This window comes from Felis catus, chromosome F2, assembly GCF_018350175.1.
Source record: "Felis catus isolate Fca126 chromosome F2, F.catus_Fca126_mat1.0, whole genome shotgun sequence".
In the NCBI taxonomy this organism is placed as follows: Eukaryota; Metazoa; Chordata; class Mammalia; order Carnivora; family Felidae; genus Felis; species Felis catus.
This window is the reverse complement of record NC_058385.1, coordinates 10,489,933-10,505,889: the sequence shown is the minus strand read 5'-3', so window position 1 is coordinate 10,505,889 and position 15,957 is coordinate 10,489,933. Positions and strand designations below refer to the sequence as shown.

Genomic DNA, 15,957 nt, shown 5'->3' with positions numbered 1-15,957 from the left:
GGCTACTGAATGCTGGAAGAGCCACACAGCCAAAGACATACGTTCAAGGGAGAGAGACATAGGCAAAGAGGAGCAATTAATTGGGTTTGGCTGAGCAGTAAAGGTGTGAAGGATAGTCACAGGGAATATGGTTTATTCGGAACCTCTCATGACACGCTGAAGAGTCTGGATGTAATCTGATAGGCAGATATCATGGGGAAGGTTTTGAGCCTATGGCTCATGAAAAGTGATTCTGCGGTACTCTTCAGGGTGGATGCGAAGAGATTTTTCTTTTTAGTTTAGTAACCATTGCAAGTGAAGAGGTGATGAAGGCATTCATGAAGTACATGAATGGGTGTGGACATGAATAGAAGGCAGATGGAAGCGTTCTTTTTGAGCAGACTCAGTGGAACTCACAAGACTGATAGGAAAGGAAAGAATCAAAAGTGACTAAAACACTTTGAGTAGGGATGACAGGGAGGATGAAGGTTTCATCAACAGAAACTGGACGCACAGTACCAGTTTGAGAAAGGAAACTTTGGGGTGGACGAAATGTGACTCAAGCAGAATGCTGGGAAATAGTTTAGGTGTGGAGAGTTGTAGGAAGACAAGAAGTCAATGAAGGAGTCAAGAAGAATCAAAGAGAAGAGCAGTTGTTATTAAACATGCCTTAAGTGAACTGTTCACAATACGTTCAAAATGTTGGAAATTAACGGAAATAATATTTTGCGAGGCGAAGTTTTATATTTGGCATTAAGACCGTAGTCAATCAATATCTTTCTAGAAGGAAACCAGTAATCAAAACATTTGCTTACCTTCATGAGCTAACTAATTAATCTTATTTGTCAATAATCAGACTCCACCCAGTTTAATTTTCCCCACATTATACATTAGGCAATGATTAATACTGAACTGACTTCCGTGAGCGCAAGGTAAAATGGAAATACTAATATGGAAATGGGTGTTAATATCTGACATTCCTAAATGCATCTGAGCGCTGAAGAGATGGCTATGCTCTCCAATTTGTGCTTTTCACCCTCCACACAGGAAAATTATTCTTTGATTCAGTGTTAAAGCTGCTGCCTGCCTGGCCTAATATCATGGTGACATGATATTCGGACTAATGATGAGTTTGCTGAGAAAGAGGTACCCTGTTGAGTACTTCGTTGTCCTTACCTAAAGTCATTCGTTACCCCACTTTTGTGATGCCCACCTTCCTCCACTCATAAAACAAAGGTGAGAATACAAATTGTAGTATTCAGAGGCCTGTCTACAACATTAATTAACATGAGAAAACAAGTAGACCGATTACAAGATGGTGGGGGAGATAGGTGCCATAAAATGAGATTGTAGGCCATTGAAGACCCTTGGTTGTAGTCATAAATCTGAAACTCTGTATGTAGGTCAATTTAAAAATCATCCTCTGCAATATCATGTTAAAACCACAATATTTCTGAAAGAGTAAGAAGCAATGGGGGGCGCCTGGGTGGCGCAGTCGGTTAAGCGTCCGACTTCAGCCAGGTCACGATCTCGCGGTCCGTGAGTTCGAGCCCCGCGTCGGGCTCTGGGCTGATGGCTCAGAGCCTGGAGCCTGTTTCCGATTCTGTGTCTCCCTCTCTCTCTCTGCCCCTCGCCCGTTCATGCTCTGTCTCCCTCTGTCCCAAAAATAAATAAACGTTGAAAAAAATAAAAAAAAATAAAAAAAAAAGAGTAAGAAGCAATGGGCTCCAAACAGGCAGGTTACAAACCGTCATGCTTTGTAACAGGATTTATATGAAGGAGAAATAAAGTTATCAATTAGTCAAAAACTTTTGGAAAGATGATTTAGTTAAGGTAGGATTTCGCTAGTAAACATTTTAAATTTACAAGGCTAGAAAAACGTGTCTTCCTACAAATGTGTATGTGTGAACATGTGCTGGGTTGGGGAGAGGAAGCTGCCCTGGATAGGACAGTCCCATTATGGACATCCACAACTCTGTGCCCGTAATAAGAGAGTGTTCTACATGCTATGGGGAAAAAAAAAAAAAAAAAAACACAGTAGGACTCCAGAACATTAGAAAGTAGGCTTGAAAGGCCACCTAGTTGGAGAGTGTTATGCTAAGTGAAATAAGTCATACAGAGAAGGACAGATTCCGTACGTTTTCACTCCTATGTGGATCCTGAGAAACTTAACAGAAGACCATGGGGGAGGGGAAGGAAAAAAAAATGGTTAGAGAGGGAGGGAGCCAAAACATAAGAGACTCTTAAAAACTGAGAACAAACTGAGGGTTTATGGGGGGTGGAAGGGAGGGGAGGGTGGGTGATGGGTATTGAGGAGGGCACCTGTTGGGATGAGCACTGGGTGTTGTATGGAAACCAATTTGACAATAAATTTCATATTAAAAAAAAAAAAACAAACAGTAAAAAAAAAAAAAGAAAGAAAGAAAAAGAAAAGCCACCTAGTATAGACTGCTTCTTCCGTGTACTTTCAAAAGTGGCCTCAATTTTTATGATACCCTCTGTTATGGCACAATTTCAAGGGTATCTGTTAAAGCTAGTATGATTTCATAAGGAAGATCAAATTATATAAGTGACACGAACAACTATGAAGGGAGAAGAAAACATTTTAGTAAGTGTGAGTGGAGACAACGTGAGTGGACTACATAAAAAGTAGTAGGGTTGGAGAAATACAGTTTAAATTCTGGAAAAAATGTTGATTTTTGCTGCTGGAGAGTAGCAAATACAAACCCATGGGGCTGACCTAAGCCTTTGCCACGAGTGTAGGATGATACATAGAACCACGTCGGAGCATTAAAAAAAAATTAAAAAAGAAAAAAAGCGGGGAGGCACCTGGCTGGCTCAGTCGGTTGAGTGTCTGACTTGAGCTCAGGTCATGATCTCATGGTTCGTGAGTTTGAGCCCTGCGTCGGGCTGTATGCGGCAGCTCAGAGCCTGGAGCCTGCTTCGGATTCTGTGCCTCCCTCTCACTCTGCCCCTCCAATGCAAGCAGACACCTCTGCAGTCTCACCTTCACTTTCAGATAGATCTAACTAGGTTGGTAAAATGACCAGGCGACATTGGTAGACAATGATTTTATTACCAAAAGAAACAAAAAGAAGCCTATGGCTAAGTAATTTAATTGACCTTTACAGTATTTCTATGTCATGGGAACATATGCTGACAGGCACTTATGGGGCACTCTGACACCATGTGGGATTTTTTTTTTCAATGAAACAGAAAAAGATATCATTATTAATTTTATTTTTTCAGTTCTGAAATGTAACTAACCAGACGCCTCTTCATTGCCCTTCTTTTTCCATTTTTTTCTTTTTTCCCCCCTCTCTTGTTTTATAATCCTCTACCTGCATGAACTCCCCAACTCCCCTCAGAGTGAAAAAAATGAGCCACTTCTATAAGCAGGGCAAAATACTCATTAGTTTAAGTTTGAAAATGTCAGAGAAACGTTAAGTGAAATCCACCATACTCCTCTTATACAACACATTTGACCTCTAGATACGTTAAGAGCTTCATCCTCCAATGCTTTTAATTCTAATCCTTGCAGAGACAAAATTCATTGCTTGAATTACAAGAGTGAGTCTCATTAAGGCTAAAAAGCAGTGACCCAGATAGCATAATGGATTAATATGGTGACCTTGCAACTTTAGAGCTTTACTTTCAAATCTGACTGTGCAGTCAAACCATTGCAATAGTCAATTAATCAATTGGTTAATACCAGCCTGTAGTGTTCTGAGTCTGGAAGTTAGTAGATCATTTTAGCCAAAACTAGCCTATATAGAATTAAACTAAGAATCGTAGTACACTTAACTCGCAAAACCTGTCTTAAGGGATCAGACTAAAAGAAATAGTGTTTCACGAATGGCTGCAATGCTGTAAATCATTAATAACTATATAATTTTGAGACTCTAAGAAGCATCGTTTTTGAAGCTTACGTCATAAATATCTACTAATGATATACGTTTGCATGTCTTTAAGAAAGTAAATATAATTAATCAGGTCTTGAGTAATGAAATGGGATGTTGACTGAATTCTCAAGTTCTATTCTTTGGTAACAGTGGCTTTAAGGTGATGTATATGTTAGGGTTATTCTACTCTAGAGAGGGATTGGGGGTTGAGGTGGAAATATGCATAGTTCAGCAAGACATTCTACAGAGTTTTCGAAGTCTAAAGAATTAAAAAAAATTTTTTTCTGGAAATATGTTTGTGAAAAATGATTCCCATCTTTGTTTTTGGTAGATGCAAGATATACGGAATCCAGAAGGAACTCAATATAGCTCCCACCCTCAGATGGCAGCCGTGAGACCAAGGGGTCAGCCTGCAGACATCAGGCAGCAGCCAGGAATGATGCAGCATGGCCAGCTGACCACCATCAACCAGTCACAGCTAAGTGCTCAGCTTGGCCTGAATATGGGAGGAAGCAGTGTCCCCCACAACTCCCCGTCTCCACCCGGAAGCAAGTCTGCAACTCCTTCCCCGTCTAGTTCAGTGCATGAAGATGAAGGTGATGATACCTCTAAGGTATGACCAGGCCGTTTTTAGGACCTATAGGAAATGCTTGTTGCCTAAAAGGAGTATTCTTTAACACCTTCCTTGACCAATGGTGCATGCAAGTTTGTATCATCCAAATGAGAAACGTTGGTGGGGGACATACTTTTTTAAGAAGCATGGAGTTACAAACTGAATAGATTAAATCACTTGCTTTTCCAATTACATTTTTCAGTCCCCAGTAAATCCTTTAAATACAGATGTATGAAGCATTAAAGTAGATTTCACCCACAAAATATAAGGTCTGCATCGTGAGTAGGGAGAATAAGTCTTGTAGAATTCAACATCCAGGGGCGCCTGGGTGGCTCAGTCGGTTAAGCGGCCGACTTCAGCTCAGGTCATGATCTCACGGTCCGTGAGTTCGACCCCGCGTCGGGCTCTGTGGTGACAGCTCAGAGCCTGGAGCCTGTTTCAGATTCTGTGTCTCCCTCTCTCTGACCCTCCCCCGTTCATGCTCTGTCTCTCTCTGTCTCAAAAATAAACGTTAAAAAAAAAGTTTAAAAAAATAAAAAATAAAAAAAAAAAGAACTCAACATCCAAAATGAAGCTTAATTCACCATTCAAAAGCATCTATTTTAATTTAACAATCTTATTTTTAAAAGGCAACATCTCAGGGATACAGTGATGGCTGTGTGTGTGTGTGTGTGTGTGTGTGTGTGTGCGCGCGCACGCGCACATGTGCATGCGCACATGCATGATGGTTAAATAAAACCTTTGAGATTATTCGTCCCAACCATTTCATACTGAGAATGAGGAAGGTAAGGACCAGGGATATTCTATGACTCCCTTCCATTAGCGGAAGCCTGGGTGTTTCCTGGCTTACTTTCTGTTAACCCCATGCCAGTATGGTTGTCTGTCTCTCCCTCTGTGTCACATTAAGTTATCTGTACAGGAAGCTAAGCCTTAAGTGTCCTTAAATTGGAAAATTACCTGCGGGAGCTTTTAGATCTTTAAAATACCCCAGACAGCTTTTTTAAATGTCTGCACCAAACCCAAGTGCATTCTCACTCAAAAACACCAAAATAATCTTTTCATTACCTTGGTTATCAGTCAAGCATCTTCCAGATTTCTCCCATTTCTGGGAAGGACCCTTGTGCCCATTTACCATGCAAAATACTCACAGCTACAGGACTATTTCATATTCCTCCTTTTTCCTTTAATCTGACTAATGACTCGTCACTTGTGTCAGCCCTTTGATTTCTCTTGACTTTTACAATAGTTTTATTTTCGGGGAAATTAATCTGTCAACATGCTACCAAAAACAACCTGGTGGGGATCTGACCTATATGGATAACTTTCCAATAGCTATACAATTTTTTTAAGTTTATTGAATTATTTTGAGAGAGACAGAGACAGTGCAAGTAGGAGAGGGGCAGAGAGAGAGAGAGAGAGAGGATCCCAAGCAGCCTCCACACTGCCAGTGCAGAGCCCAAGGTGGAGCTCAAATTCCCAAAGCCATGAGAGCATGACCTGAGCCCAAACTGAGATGGGCACTTAAACGACTAAGCCACCCCGATGCCCCTGCTATATTAGTTTTTAAAGATACAGATAAATAGTGACTTAGATTTCTTTAGCCTAATGACCAAGACAAGGCTGCTGCATCGACTATAATTTATTATTCTCAGTATTCTTTTTTCTATTAATTTTTTTTAACATTTATTTATTTTTGAGAGACAGAGACAGAGCATGAACGGGGGAGGGGCAGAGAGAGAGGGAGACACAGAATCCGAAGCAGGTTCCAGGCTCCAAGCTATCAGCAAAGAGCCCGATGTGGGGCTCGAACTCGCAAACCACGAGATCGTGACCGGAGCCGGAGTCGGACGCCCCACCGACTGAGCCACCCGGGCACCCCTTATTCTCAGTATTCTTGATGCTCTGGCATGTGGGATCCTGGAAAAACTACATCTCCTGGGGCTCGCTAATTCCAAGAAATAGGACATGACTCCCCTGTGAGCACACTTTTGATAAACAAACCAACCAATCCGAACACACACCCCTAGTCGTTCACTTTGTCAAACTCACAGCAAGTCGATATATCTCCACCGGACCAAGGACCAGACAGCAAGGAACCACCTCTGTAGCCCATAGCTCACTGATGTTGTTCAAACTGTCCAATCCTTATTCAGCGTACCTACCTTGCCTCACCCATCCCTTCCCACAAAAACCCCAAACAAGGCTCTGGGCCACGGTCTGCCCTCTCTCCGTGTCTGCCTCGTAAGCACCCCCTTAACCGTGTGCTGTGCCTTCTGTTTCTAGGTATCTGTGAATACAGGCTTCTTCCTTCATGACAGTCCTTTCCATGTCTGCTGCCTTACTACCCCTGATTAGAACAAATCCTGGGGACGCTTTAGGACAGCTGCGTAGCCAAACATCATTGCTCATGCTGGTCCTGTCCACCTGCACAGCTTATTCCTATTGTCCGTGAGCCCGTAAGGTACAAAGGCCGGAGATTAATTGATATGACATAAATAATTTATGGGGCTAGTGACAGCCCGCCCTTTAGCTGGTCCTTGAGAGGACAAAATAATATTCTTAAGAAAACCTGTGTTATTCTAGCAGTATCTAATAGTTGATAGGTACCTGGCCTAAAGGTGAGCACCAAGAATTTGTTTGTGGCCAGTGATTTTGATATTGGATGACACATGAATAATTCAAGTGAATTCCCTACACATAAATGCTATGTACTATATTATGAGGGGGGAAAAAAAATCAATGTTCTTCCTATAGTAAAGATCAATTTGTGCATCTAGATTATATCTTTATCAGTATCCATTGCTGACATTTCAGGAAATTAGTGCAAAATTAGCATCTTCTGACAGTAAGTGGTATGCAGGATTATTCTGACTTACAATATCGTTTTCCACACTCTTCAGCATATATGAGTAGAAGACTGAGTAGAAGCCAGAAATTCATAGAGTTAACATTCACGGATTCTGCCATTCCTATTGGCCTATAAGGTCCGTGTCTTGTAATGTTGCTGAGGCATGAGTTTGTATGTTTCACACCCGGCTGGTGTGAAAATTTACCAGTGCACATCCTATCCTGTCATTCAACGTCCACATCTCAAAATAACTTGCAGCTCATCATGAAGTATAAGTATTGCACAGTAGAATTGGTACTCGGTTAGTGGTATATTTTTGAATTAGCCATGGGTGAAAGCTTGGGGATGGATTTCTTTTCTTAAGAAGCCATTTCTTAAAACGGCTCTCGGTCTATACACATATTGTCAAGTTCATATTTACTTTATTTTTTAAAGTGTATTTGTTTCTTTTGAGAAAGAAAGAACATGTGTACAAGGGGAGGATGGGCAGAGAGAGGGAGAGAGAGAACCCCAGGCAGTCTCCTCACTGTCAGCGCAGAGCCCGACGCGGGGCTCGGGCTCACGAACCGTGAGCTCACGACTTGAGCCAAAGTCGGACGCTTAACCAACTGAGCCACCGAGGTGCCCCAAGTTCATATTTGGTTTAAGTGTATTTTCCATCTTAAGAAAACCTACCTTCCAATTCCAGCTCCGCACACTGTTCTTCACCTTCTCTCCAGTTCAAAACCTTCCTCCCCGTTCATTCAACTTATATTTATTAAATGCCTGAAACCCCTCTGATGAAAATGTGCAAGCACTCTTCATCAAAAGATTAAACTGGCATTTTTTTTTCCTTTATCCACGAGCAGGATTTATATGGAAGGTACCGCAACAGCTCCCGTTAAATGTGAAAGAGCATTAAGTCAAAAAGATCACTTAAATCATTTCTAACAAGAGAACTAAAAAAGAATACTTCGTCTCATGCCAGGAAAAAACAAAAAGCTTTTAAAGCTTCCCTCTTCGCACTTTGAGCTCTCGTAAGCAATTAGGTATTAAATCCAGCTTATCTAATTGAACGATGAAATGAAATGAGTTTGTTGTGACAGAGAGAAATATTGCAAATACATCCGTAAAATAAATTATCACCTTATAAACACTATCCATGGTCCCGACTGCTCTGGGGCTGTGTTGACAGCCTGAGGTCATAAACTACACGTACAGTAAAACATCAAAGAAACATAAACTTGGGGAGCTTGTGGTTCTAAGCCTGTAATCCAGCACTTGTAATACAACAGACACTGCGAGACACTTAAAGTATCTGCATTAGAAGTATATTTTTAGCACACTTTTCCCTTTCGGGAAATTACGGGCTGAGAACCACAGTTTATCTTTCTCTATCCTTGTACTTTCGACTTTTCTACTTCAAATATCGTCAAGTTTTACATGGGTCCCTTGTAAATGGCATATAGTTAGATATTCTTTACCTTTTTTAAGTTTATTTATTTATTTTCAGAGAGAGAGCTCGAGCAGGGGACGGGCAGAGAGCGAGGGAGAGAGAGTCCCAGGGAGTCTCTGTACTGTCACTGCGGAGCCCAAGGCACCGGGGGCACGATCCTACAAACCGTGAGATCATGACCTGAGCTGAGATCAAAAGTCAGAGGCTCGACTGACCGAGCCACCCAAGTGCCCCTACTTTTAAATAAAACTGGTTTTATTTATATCGATATAAACTGATATAAACCCTAAAATATTTGGGTTTATTTCTCCATTTAGGTATGTTGCTTCCTATTTCTCCCACATATTCCATGTTCCTTTTTCTCTTTTTTACCTTCTTTAAGGTTGTTCTTATTTCACTCGTTCCATAATTTTACATTGTAATATGGGAAATTTTGTACTTTCTCTCCATTTAGTAGCTGCCTCTGACACACCAATGCATGAAATTCTAACATCGATTAATATATTTACTCTTATATTAACTCCAAACACCCCCCCTTCAGATTTATAGCAGAGCAGTTATTGCTGTTGTTTCAATCATAATTTAATTGAATTATGTCATTCAATAAACTCCATGAAGCATTATTTTTATCACTTTCACAGTCTTTTTTCCTTTAGCTATTTCTACATATTTAGTGTTTTCTTGCACCTGATACCGTTTTCCCTATGCCTTTAAAATTTGCTTTCTCGAGGGGCGCCTCAGTGGCTCAGTCAGTTAGGCACCCGACTTAGGCTCAGGTCATGATCTCACCGTTTGGGAGTTCGAGCTCCACGTCGGGCTCTGTGCTGACAACTCAGAGCCCAGAGCCTGCTTCGGATTCTGTGTCCCCCTCTCTCTCTGTCCCTCCCCTACTTGCTCACGTGCTCTCTCGCTCTCTCTCTCAAAAATAAACATTAAAAATTTTTTTTAATTTGCTCTCACGAGGAATATGGGAACCCTGATTGCCTTAAAAACTACTTTCCCTGGGTCTGGAATTTTAGGTTGCTAGTGACTCTCTTCAATCATATTGAAGATATTCTATTTCTCCATTGCATCCTGAGTTTTATGATTGCTTTCGAGAATTCTACTGCTCCACTGTCTTTTCTTTGAAAGCAATCTGCCTTGATTCTCTGACTGGTTTTAAGATCTTCTCTTGCCTTTGGCATCTGGCAGCTTCACTGTGATGTGTGTGGGTCTTTAAACTTACCGTGAATTTAATATTTCTGTTTAAACCAGTCCCGGGGAATTTTCAGCCATTATTGTTTTTCAGATATTTGCCTCTGTCCCATCTGGCTCCTTTCTCATTCTTGAACGCTAATACATTATGCGCTAGACTTTCTTTCATCTTTTCCACTTTCTTGCCCCTTTGTCTTATATTCTGACTAATTTATTCATGTCATTTTCCCACTTCATAATTCTCTTTTCAGCTAGATGTGATCTGAAATTAAAGACGACCTATTAAGGGTTTCATTTCAATTATTTTGTATTTCTGGTTTTATGTGGTTCTTTCTCAAATCTGGTTGGGCTGTTTTTTTAGCTGCTTGCTCTTTATCCATATATGTCACCCTTTTGTTCCTTTGACAGTTCGCTAATTCCAGCACCTTCTTTCTTTGGAGGTCAGTTTCTATCGTCCATAGCTGCTGCTGGCTCTTGCTTTTGATGCCGTGTTTTGCTTTTGCTTTTTTGGCTTCTAGAATAAAAGCTGATGTGCATTAGAACTTGATGAGGATTCCATCGGACCTTATGCACAGGAGGGTTCTTCTGGGAATGACTAGAACCACTCCTGGCTTGAAGTCTTTCCAGGTCACCCAAGTAGAACGCATTCAGGGTACCAGTCCTTAACAAATGCTGGTTTCTCTCCATGAATTATCACAAAAGATATTTTCCACTCTTCATTCAGTATCGTCCTTGCAGGTTCTGAGAGGGCGCACGTAGGGGAAGTTGTTTTATCACCCCCTGGCACTGAGAGTCTAGTTATTTTCTGTCCTGACTTTGATAGGAACCCTCTTGTTAAGCACCTCACTTTCAGTCAGCCATGGGCTTTGTCTGCTATCTGTTGCACCTTTGACTCAATTTTACCAGGCTCAGCAACGATCTTGAAGACAAAAGCTGGCTTCCGTACTCGGCTCACTCCTTTGGGTCCCTGCTTTCACTTACTTTTTGCTTTTTTAAGAGTTTCTTACTAATCTGCTAGTTCATCAGTGCGTGTACTTTGCCATGCTGGGCAGAGAGAGGTTTTTTCCTCAGAGCAAATAGGCTAAGTCACTACAGCAACAATTAAATAAGCCTTTAGAAAAGTGCTTTTTATTTACCACCGTTCTGACGGCAAGAAGATTCCTGTACAAAGTAAAAATGATAAGCAGACAGGTTTCTATAAACACTGAGTGAAATCAAGCAATGTTAGAACCAAATGTCAAGTCACATTATCAAGCAATAGGACAGCAAATTGGGACTCCGAAGTCTCATATTTTCCTCACTGAACTGTCTTTAGTATGCAGCTGTTCAACACTTCAGATGGTATAATATAATATGTATGATACTTTTAAAGAATTCCTTAGATCCCAGCCACTGAAAAAAATATTCACTCCTTATTTACCAAAAATAAAGTATCCCGTTGGTGAAGGCTGAGCCTAACAAAGTAGTTCTGGGGAAAAATAACAAAATCCAGTCAAATAGCCAGTTAGCACTCAATTCTACATAGTTGTTCCTAAAATCCATTTGAGTAATTAAATCATACTAAGACGAAGTATTCTCAAGGTGTATATGTTCCTAGACGATTCACGCCCTAGATCGTTGAGCACACTTTATTAATTCATGGAGTAAAAATAAAGTGAGATTGAACACAGGCACCTTGCGCATTCTGCACACAGCAGGAGAAACCCTCTTTCCAAAAGAATAAGAAGTGAAAAGTATTGCCCCAGAGAGGCACATTTGGAACAGACCATGTGAATTCCACAGAATTGACAAATATAAATATAATAGGTATACATAATTGCAATCAACTCTCCTCCTCACTTTCACGTAGTTTATCTGGACAGTGGCCCAAATTGCGTATCCTTACATAAGGCCACTGAGTACCCTTGCTGAACTCATCATCCTCAAGCAATACTCAGCTATGTTTGGCAGGATCAGGGATCCTTAAAAATGAATTTGCTTTATAAACGACGATACACATTCACACTGGTGAATCATTTCAGGAGTGTAGCATTTCACAAACCTTTTTTTTATAACTGATGTTTTGAGTCACTGAATGTACTGTTATTATTAATGATAATAATACACCTGATTGCAAAATGAAAGAAGTATTATTGCAGCCTTGCTGATTTCAGAGTAACCAGATGACTTACTTTCCATGCTTATTTGAATTTATTCTCATAAGGGGATTTTGGACGGCATAGTTTAGAGAGAAAAGAGAGAATGAATTTAAGTAGCAAAATGTTTCACTTACAGCAACAGCACCATCACAAAAAGTGCTGTGATATGTCCTGTTTCTATGGCGAAGATTTTATAATATTTACTTTATATGATAAGAGTTATAAGTAGAGTTCCATGTTGTTTGTTCAGCCTATTATGCAGATGGTGCTTGATTAAAATCTATTTTAAACTCCAGCGATTACTGCAAGATAGTGTGCATTAAACAGCTCTCCCAGCTCCATTAAAGGCTTTGGGACCGCGGCAGTTTATTTTAAATATGCTTATAGACGTTTCTAGCTTCTCCAGGGACATTTCAATATCAGTGATTCTCTTTCCTTGAGAGTCTTAACTCGTGTACTCTGTATTCTTAAGAAGTATTATCTAAGCAACACCGTTAACGCACGCTTTTTTAAAGTGAAAAATTATTGTTTTCTTGTGATAAATAAGTTAAATACATCACTATAATTAAGCAATAAGACATGACAGGAGTGGGTTACCAGGAGCCTAAGGACACCTCCAGGGATTGTAGAAATAAATCTATGTCTACGAGTAAGTTACAGGAAGCCCATGTGTCTGCGTGAAGCTTATGTGAGAGTAATATTTATTTATGCATTTGTGTACGTATTTATTTATTCATTAGTGCCTTAATCGGATGTCAAGTAAATCTGTCGGTGATCAGGATTACAGTTAGGGCCATTACAACCCAGCCATGTTTTGGTTATCATACAACTTTTACATTTGTTTCGAATGCCCTTTGTCTTGGAACTCTGAGCCTCTGCCCGGTGCTGTAAGATACAGCAGTGGACGTGTGTGGTGATCCACAGCATGTAGGACCCCATACCAAGGCTGGGAGAAATTAACAAGGCTGGGCACAGGAATGGCACCTGGTCCTTGCTTCGAATGTGCTTGTTGTCATCACGGGGAGTTTATACTTTTGCATTATACGGTTTCTTCTCTATTCGAGAGCTTATGATATTGGGATTAAATTTAACGCTCTCACTTTAGAGCCCTAGTAACTTTAGAAATGTTGCGCTCTAAAACAGTGCCCGGTACACAATGCTGTACTGTCCATTGCAGTCGCCACTAGTCATGCATGACAGCACCTTCAAATGTAACTAATTAAAATCAAATAAATAGAAAATACACTTTATCAGTTGTATGGCTCTAGAGCCATATGTGGCTAGCAGCCACCCTTTCCGACAGCACAGAGAATATTTCCATCTTTCCAGAACATTCTATGAGACAGTGCTGCTCTCGACTTTCGAAGTCAGGGTCTCTTAGAAAATTAGGATGTAAAATTATAAGCTTTCATCCATCTAAGTAGGAATTCAGGATCTAGACAATACTCAAAATTAAGGTTCAGGGACCTATTACAAATCCATTTAGCTGATTTTTCCACCGTAATGATATTCATCATCGTGTTCATCCCAAGTAGTTGGTGGTCAAAAAAGCCAGGTGTCTTTCAAAATGCAATCTGTTACTGGCACGTAAGTGGATCCAAATTATAACAACGATTTTTTTCCTCAAGGAGGCTTTGCATATGAGCAATGATCATGTGCTTTGCAAATACATGATGAAGCTACCTCCAGAAAGTAGGCCTTACAAATCCCCGGTTCCTTACACAGAATATAAAACAATAGCTCATTTCTGTATCCTCAGGAACGCAAGAAAAATGAAAAATAAATAATCAGGAGGTTCATGTGGCAGACACCCTTAAACTCACATAGCACTGCCCAAGTAGTTGGATGCATTAGATATCAAACCACAATGAGGACTTTTCATTCCATTATGCTGCACCCTAAAAACAAAGATGTTGTGCTTACCCAATAAGTCTTTACACAAGGAACACTGATTCCCTTCAAAGCACATTTTATTTTTTAAAAATAGAGAGCTTTTGGGGAGCCTGGGTGGCTCAGTCCGTTAGGTGTTCGACTTCAGCTCAGGTCACAATCTCATGGTTCATGAGTTCGAGCCCCGCATTGGGCTCTGTGCTCACAGCCCAGAGCCTGGAGCCTGCTTCAGATTCTGTGTCTCCCTCTCTCTCTGCCCCTCACCACCTTGTACTCTGTTCCTCTCTCTCTCTCTCAAAAATAAATATTTTAAAAAATTTTAAAAAAATAGAGACCTTTCATAAATAGTGTTTGTTTTTGCTTTTTCCTCTTCTATCAGCCTGCGATGGAAGTCAGGGCATAGCTGAAATCCCAGTTCAGTTCCATACGGGCGATTCTGTAAGTGGTCAGAATATTATGATCCAAGAATATAGTTTTAGTGATCTACTTTAATTACTGAGGGAAAGACAAGTGAATCCTGAGACGTAAATATTTTGTGTGTAGCCTTTAGCTTGGCCGTCTCGGGTGCCAGTTTTCCTTAATGGCAGAGGTGGCTGGCCTAGGTGGCTCAGTTGGTTAAGCAGCCAACTCTTAATTCTAGCTCAGGTCATGATCTCGCAGTTTGTGAGATCGAGCCCCGCGTCAGGCTCCATCCTGTCAGCACGGGATTCTCTCTCTCCCTCTCTCTTGGCCCCTTCCCCGCTACTCTCTGTGTCTCTCTCAAAATAAATAAATAAACTTAAATAAATATCAATCGGTAATCAGTCAATCAATCAGGCTTGCACCCGACTGTCCAAATAACAATTTAAAAAGGAAAGGTTGCATAAAGTTCAGCGGTTCGAAGACAATTTTGGACAGTGGAGGAGGGAAATTATTTAAATAATTTGGGAAAATCTTTTAATAAGTATGTTTACATTGTGTCATAGGATATTGACTTCTGTGATTGACATTTGAGTATTTTCCAAAAAGACTGATAACCTCTGCAATCATAGAAATTTTAATACGTCACTAATTTTTTTTTAATTTTTTTTTCAACGTTTATTTATTTTTTGGGGGACAGAGAGAGACGGAGCATGAACGGGGGAGGGGCAGAGAGAGAGGGAGACACAGAATCGGAAACAGGCTCCAGGCTCTGAGCCATCAGCCCAGAGCCCGACGCGGGGCTCAATCTCCCGGACCGCGAGATCGTGACCTGGCTGAAGTCGGACGCTTAACCGACTGCGCCACCCAGGCGCCCCAATACGTCACTAATTTTTTAACTGAAATTTCAAATGAGCCCAGGTAATATTCCATATGGATAAGCATTTATTTTCTTACACTTTGTTCCCTGTTTCTAAATATTTTCAATCCTTGAAGCAACATGACCTCCAATATCATGATCCCTCCATTTTTTTAATATTCTTCATTGTGGACTTTGGTTAACTCCTTTCTATTTTTTCTGCTTAATAAATATTTTATAATTACAAATATAAGAATGGTCATGTTTATAAAATATTATGAAAAATACAAAGAAGAAAATCATGAAGATCCAGTCTATAACCCAGAGGAATGACTATTAATGTATCAAATGTTTTCTAAAAGTCTATTTGTTTTCTGTCTTACTACATATGTGCTTAATGTCCTAAAGCTCTCAAGTGAATTAGCATGGTTTAATTTCCTATCACAGAAACCACTTCTGCTTTGATTTATTCCTCCTCTAAGTTATGTTATTATTTTATGTTATAATTTTTATTACTATTCTAACAAATGTTAAGCACTTACTATGTGTTAGGAACCATGATAAGTGCTAGTGAACAAAATCACATGTGGACCTGCCCTAATGGTGCTTACAGTCTGGGGCGGGAGAAGATCTAACATTTAAATTATTATATAGGGGCGCCTGGGTGGCGCAGTCGGTTGAGCGTCCGACTTCAGCCAGG

General features: G+C 40.4%; 1 protein-coding gene across 3 annotated transcripts in view; it reads left to right on the top strand.

The window, feature by feature from the left end:
* TOX (thymocyte selection associated high mobility group box) overlaps positions 1-15,957 on the top strand; it is a 306,345-nt gene that overhangs the window by 253,095 nt on the left and 37,293 nt on the right. For all 3 annotated transcript variants that reach the window (XM_023248542.2, XM_023248541.2, XM_019822707.3), the window contains one exon: positions 4,213-4,494. In XM_023248542.2, the coding sequence (XP_023104310.1) occupies positions 4,213-4,494 (282 nt within the window). The remainder of the gene's footprint in view (positions 1-4,212; positions 4,495-15,957) is intronic.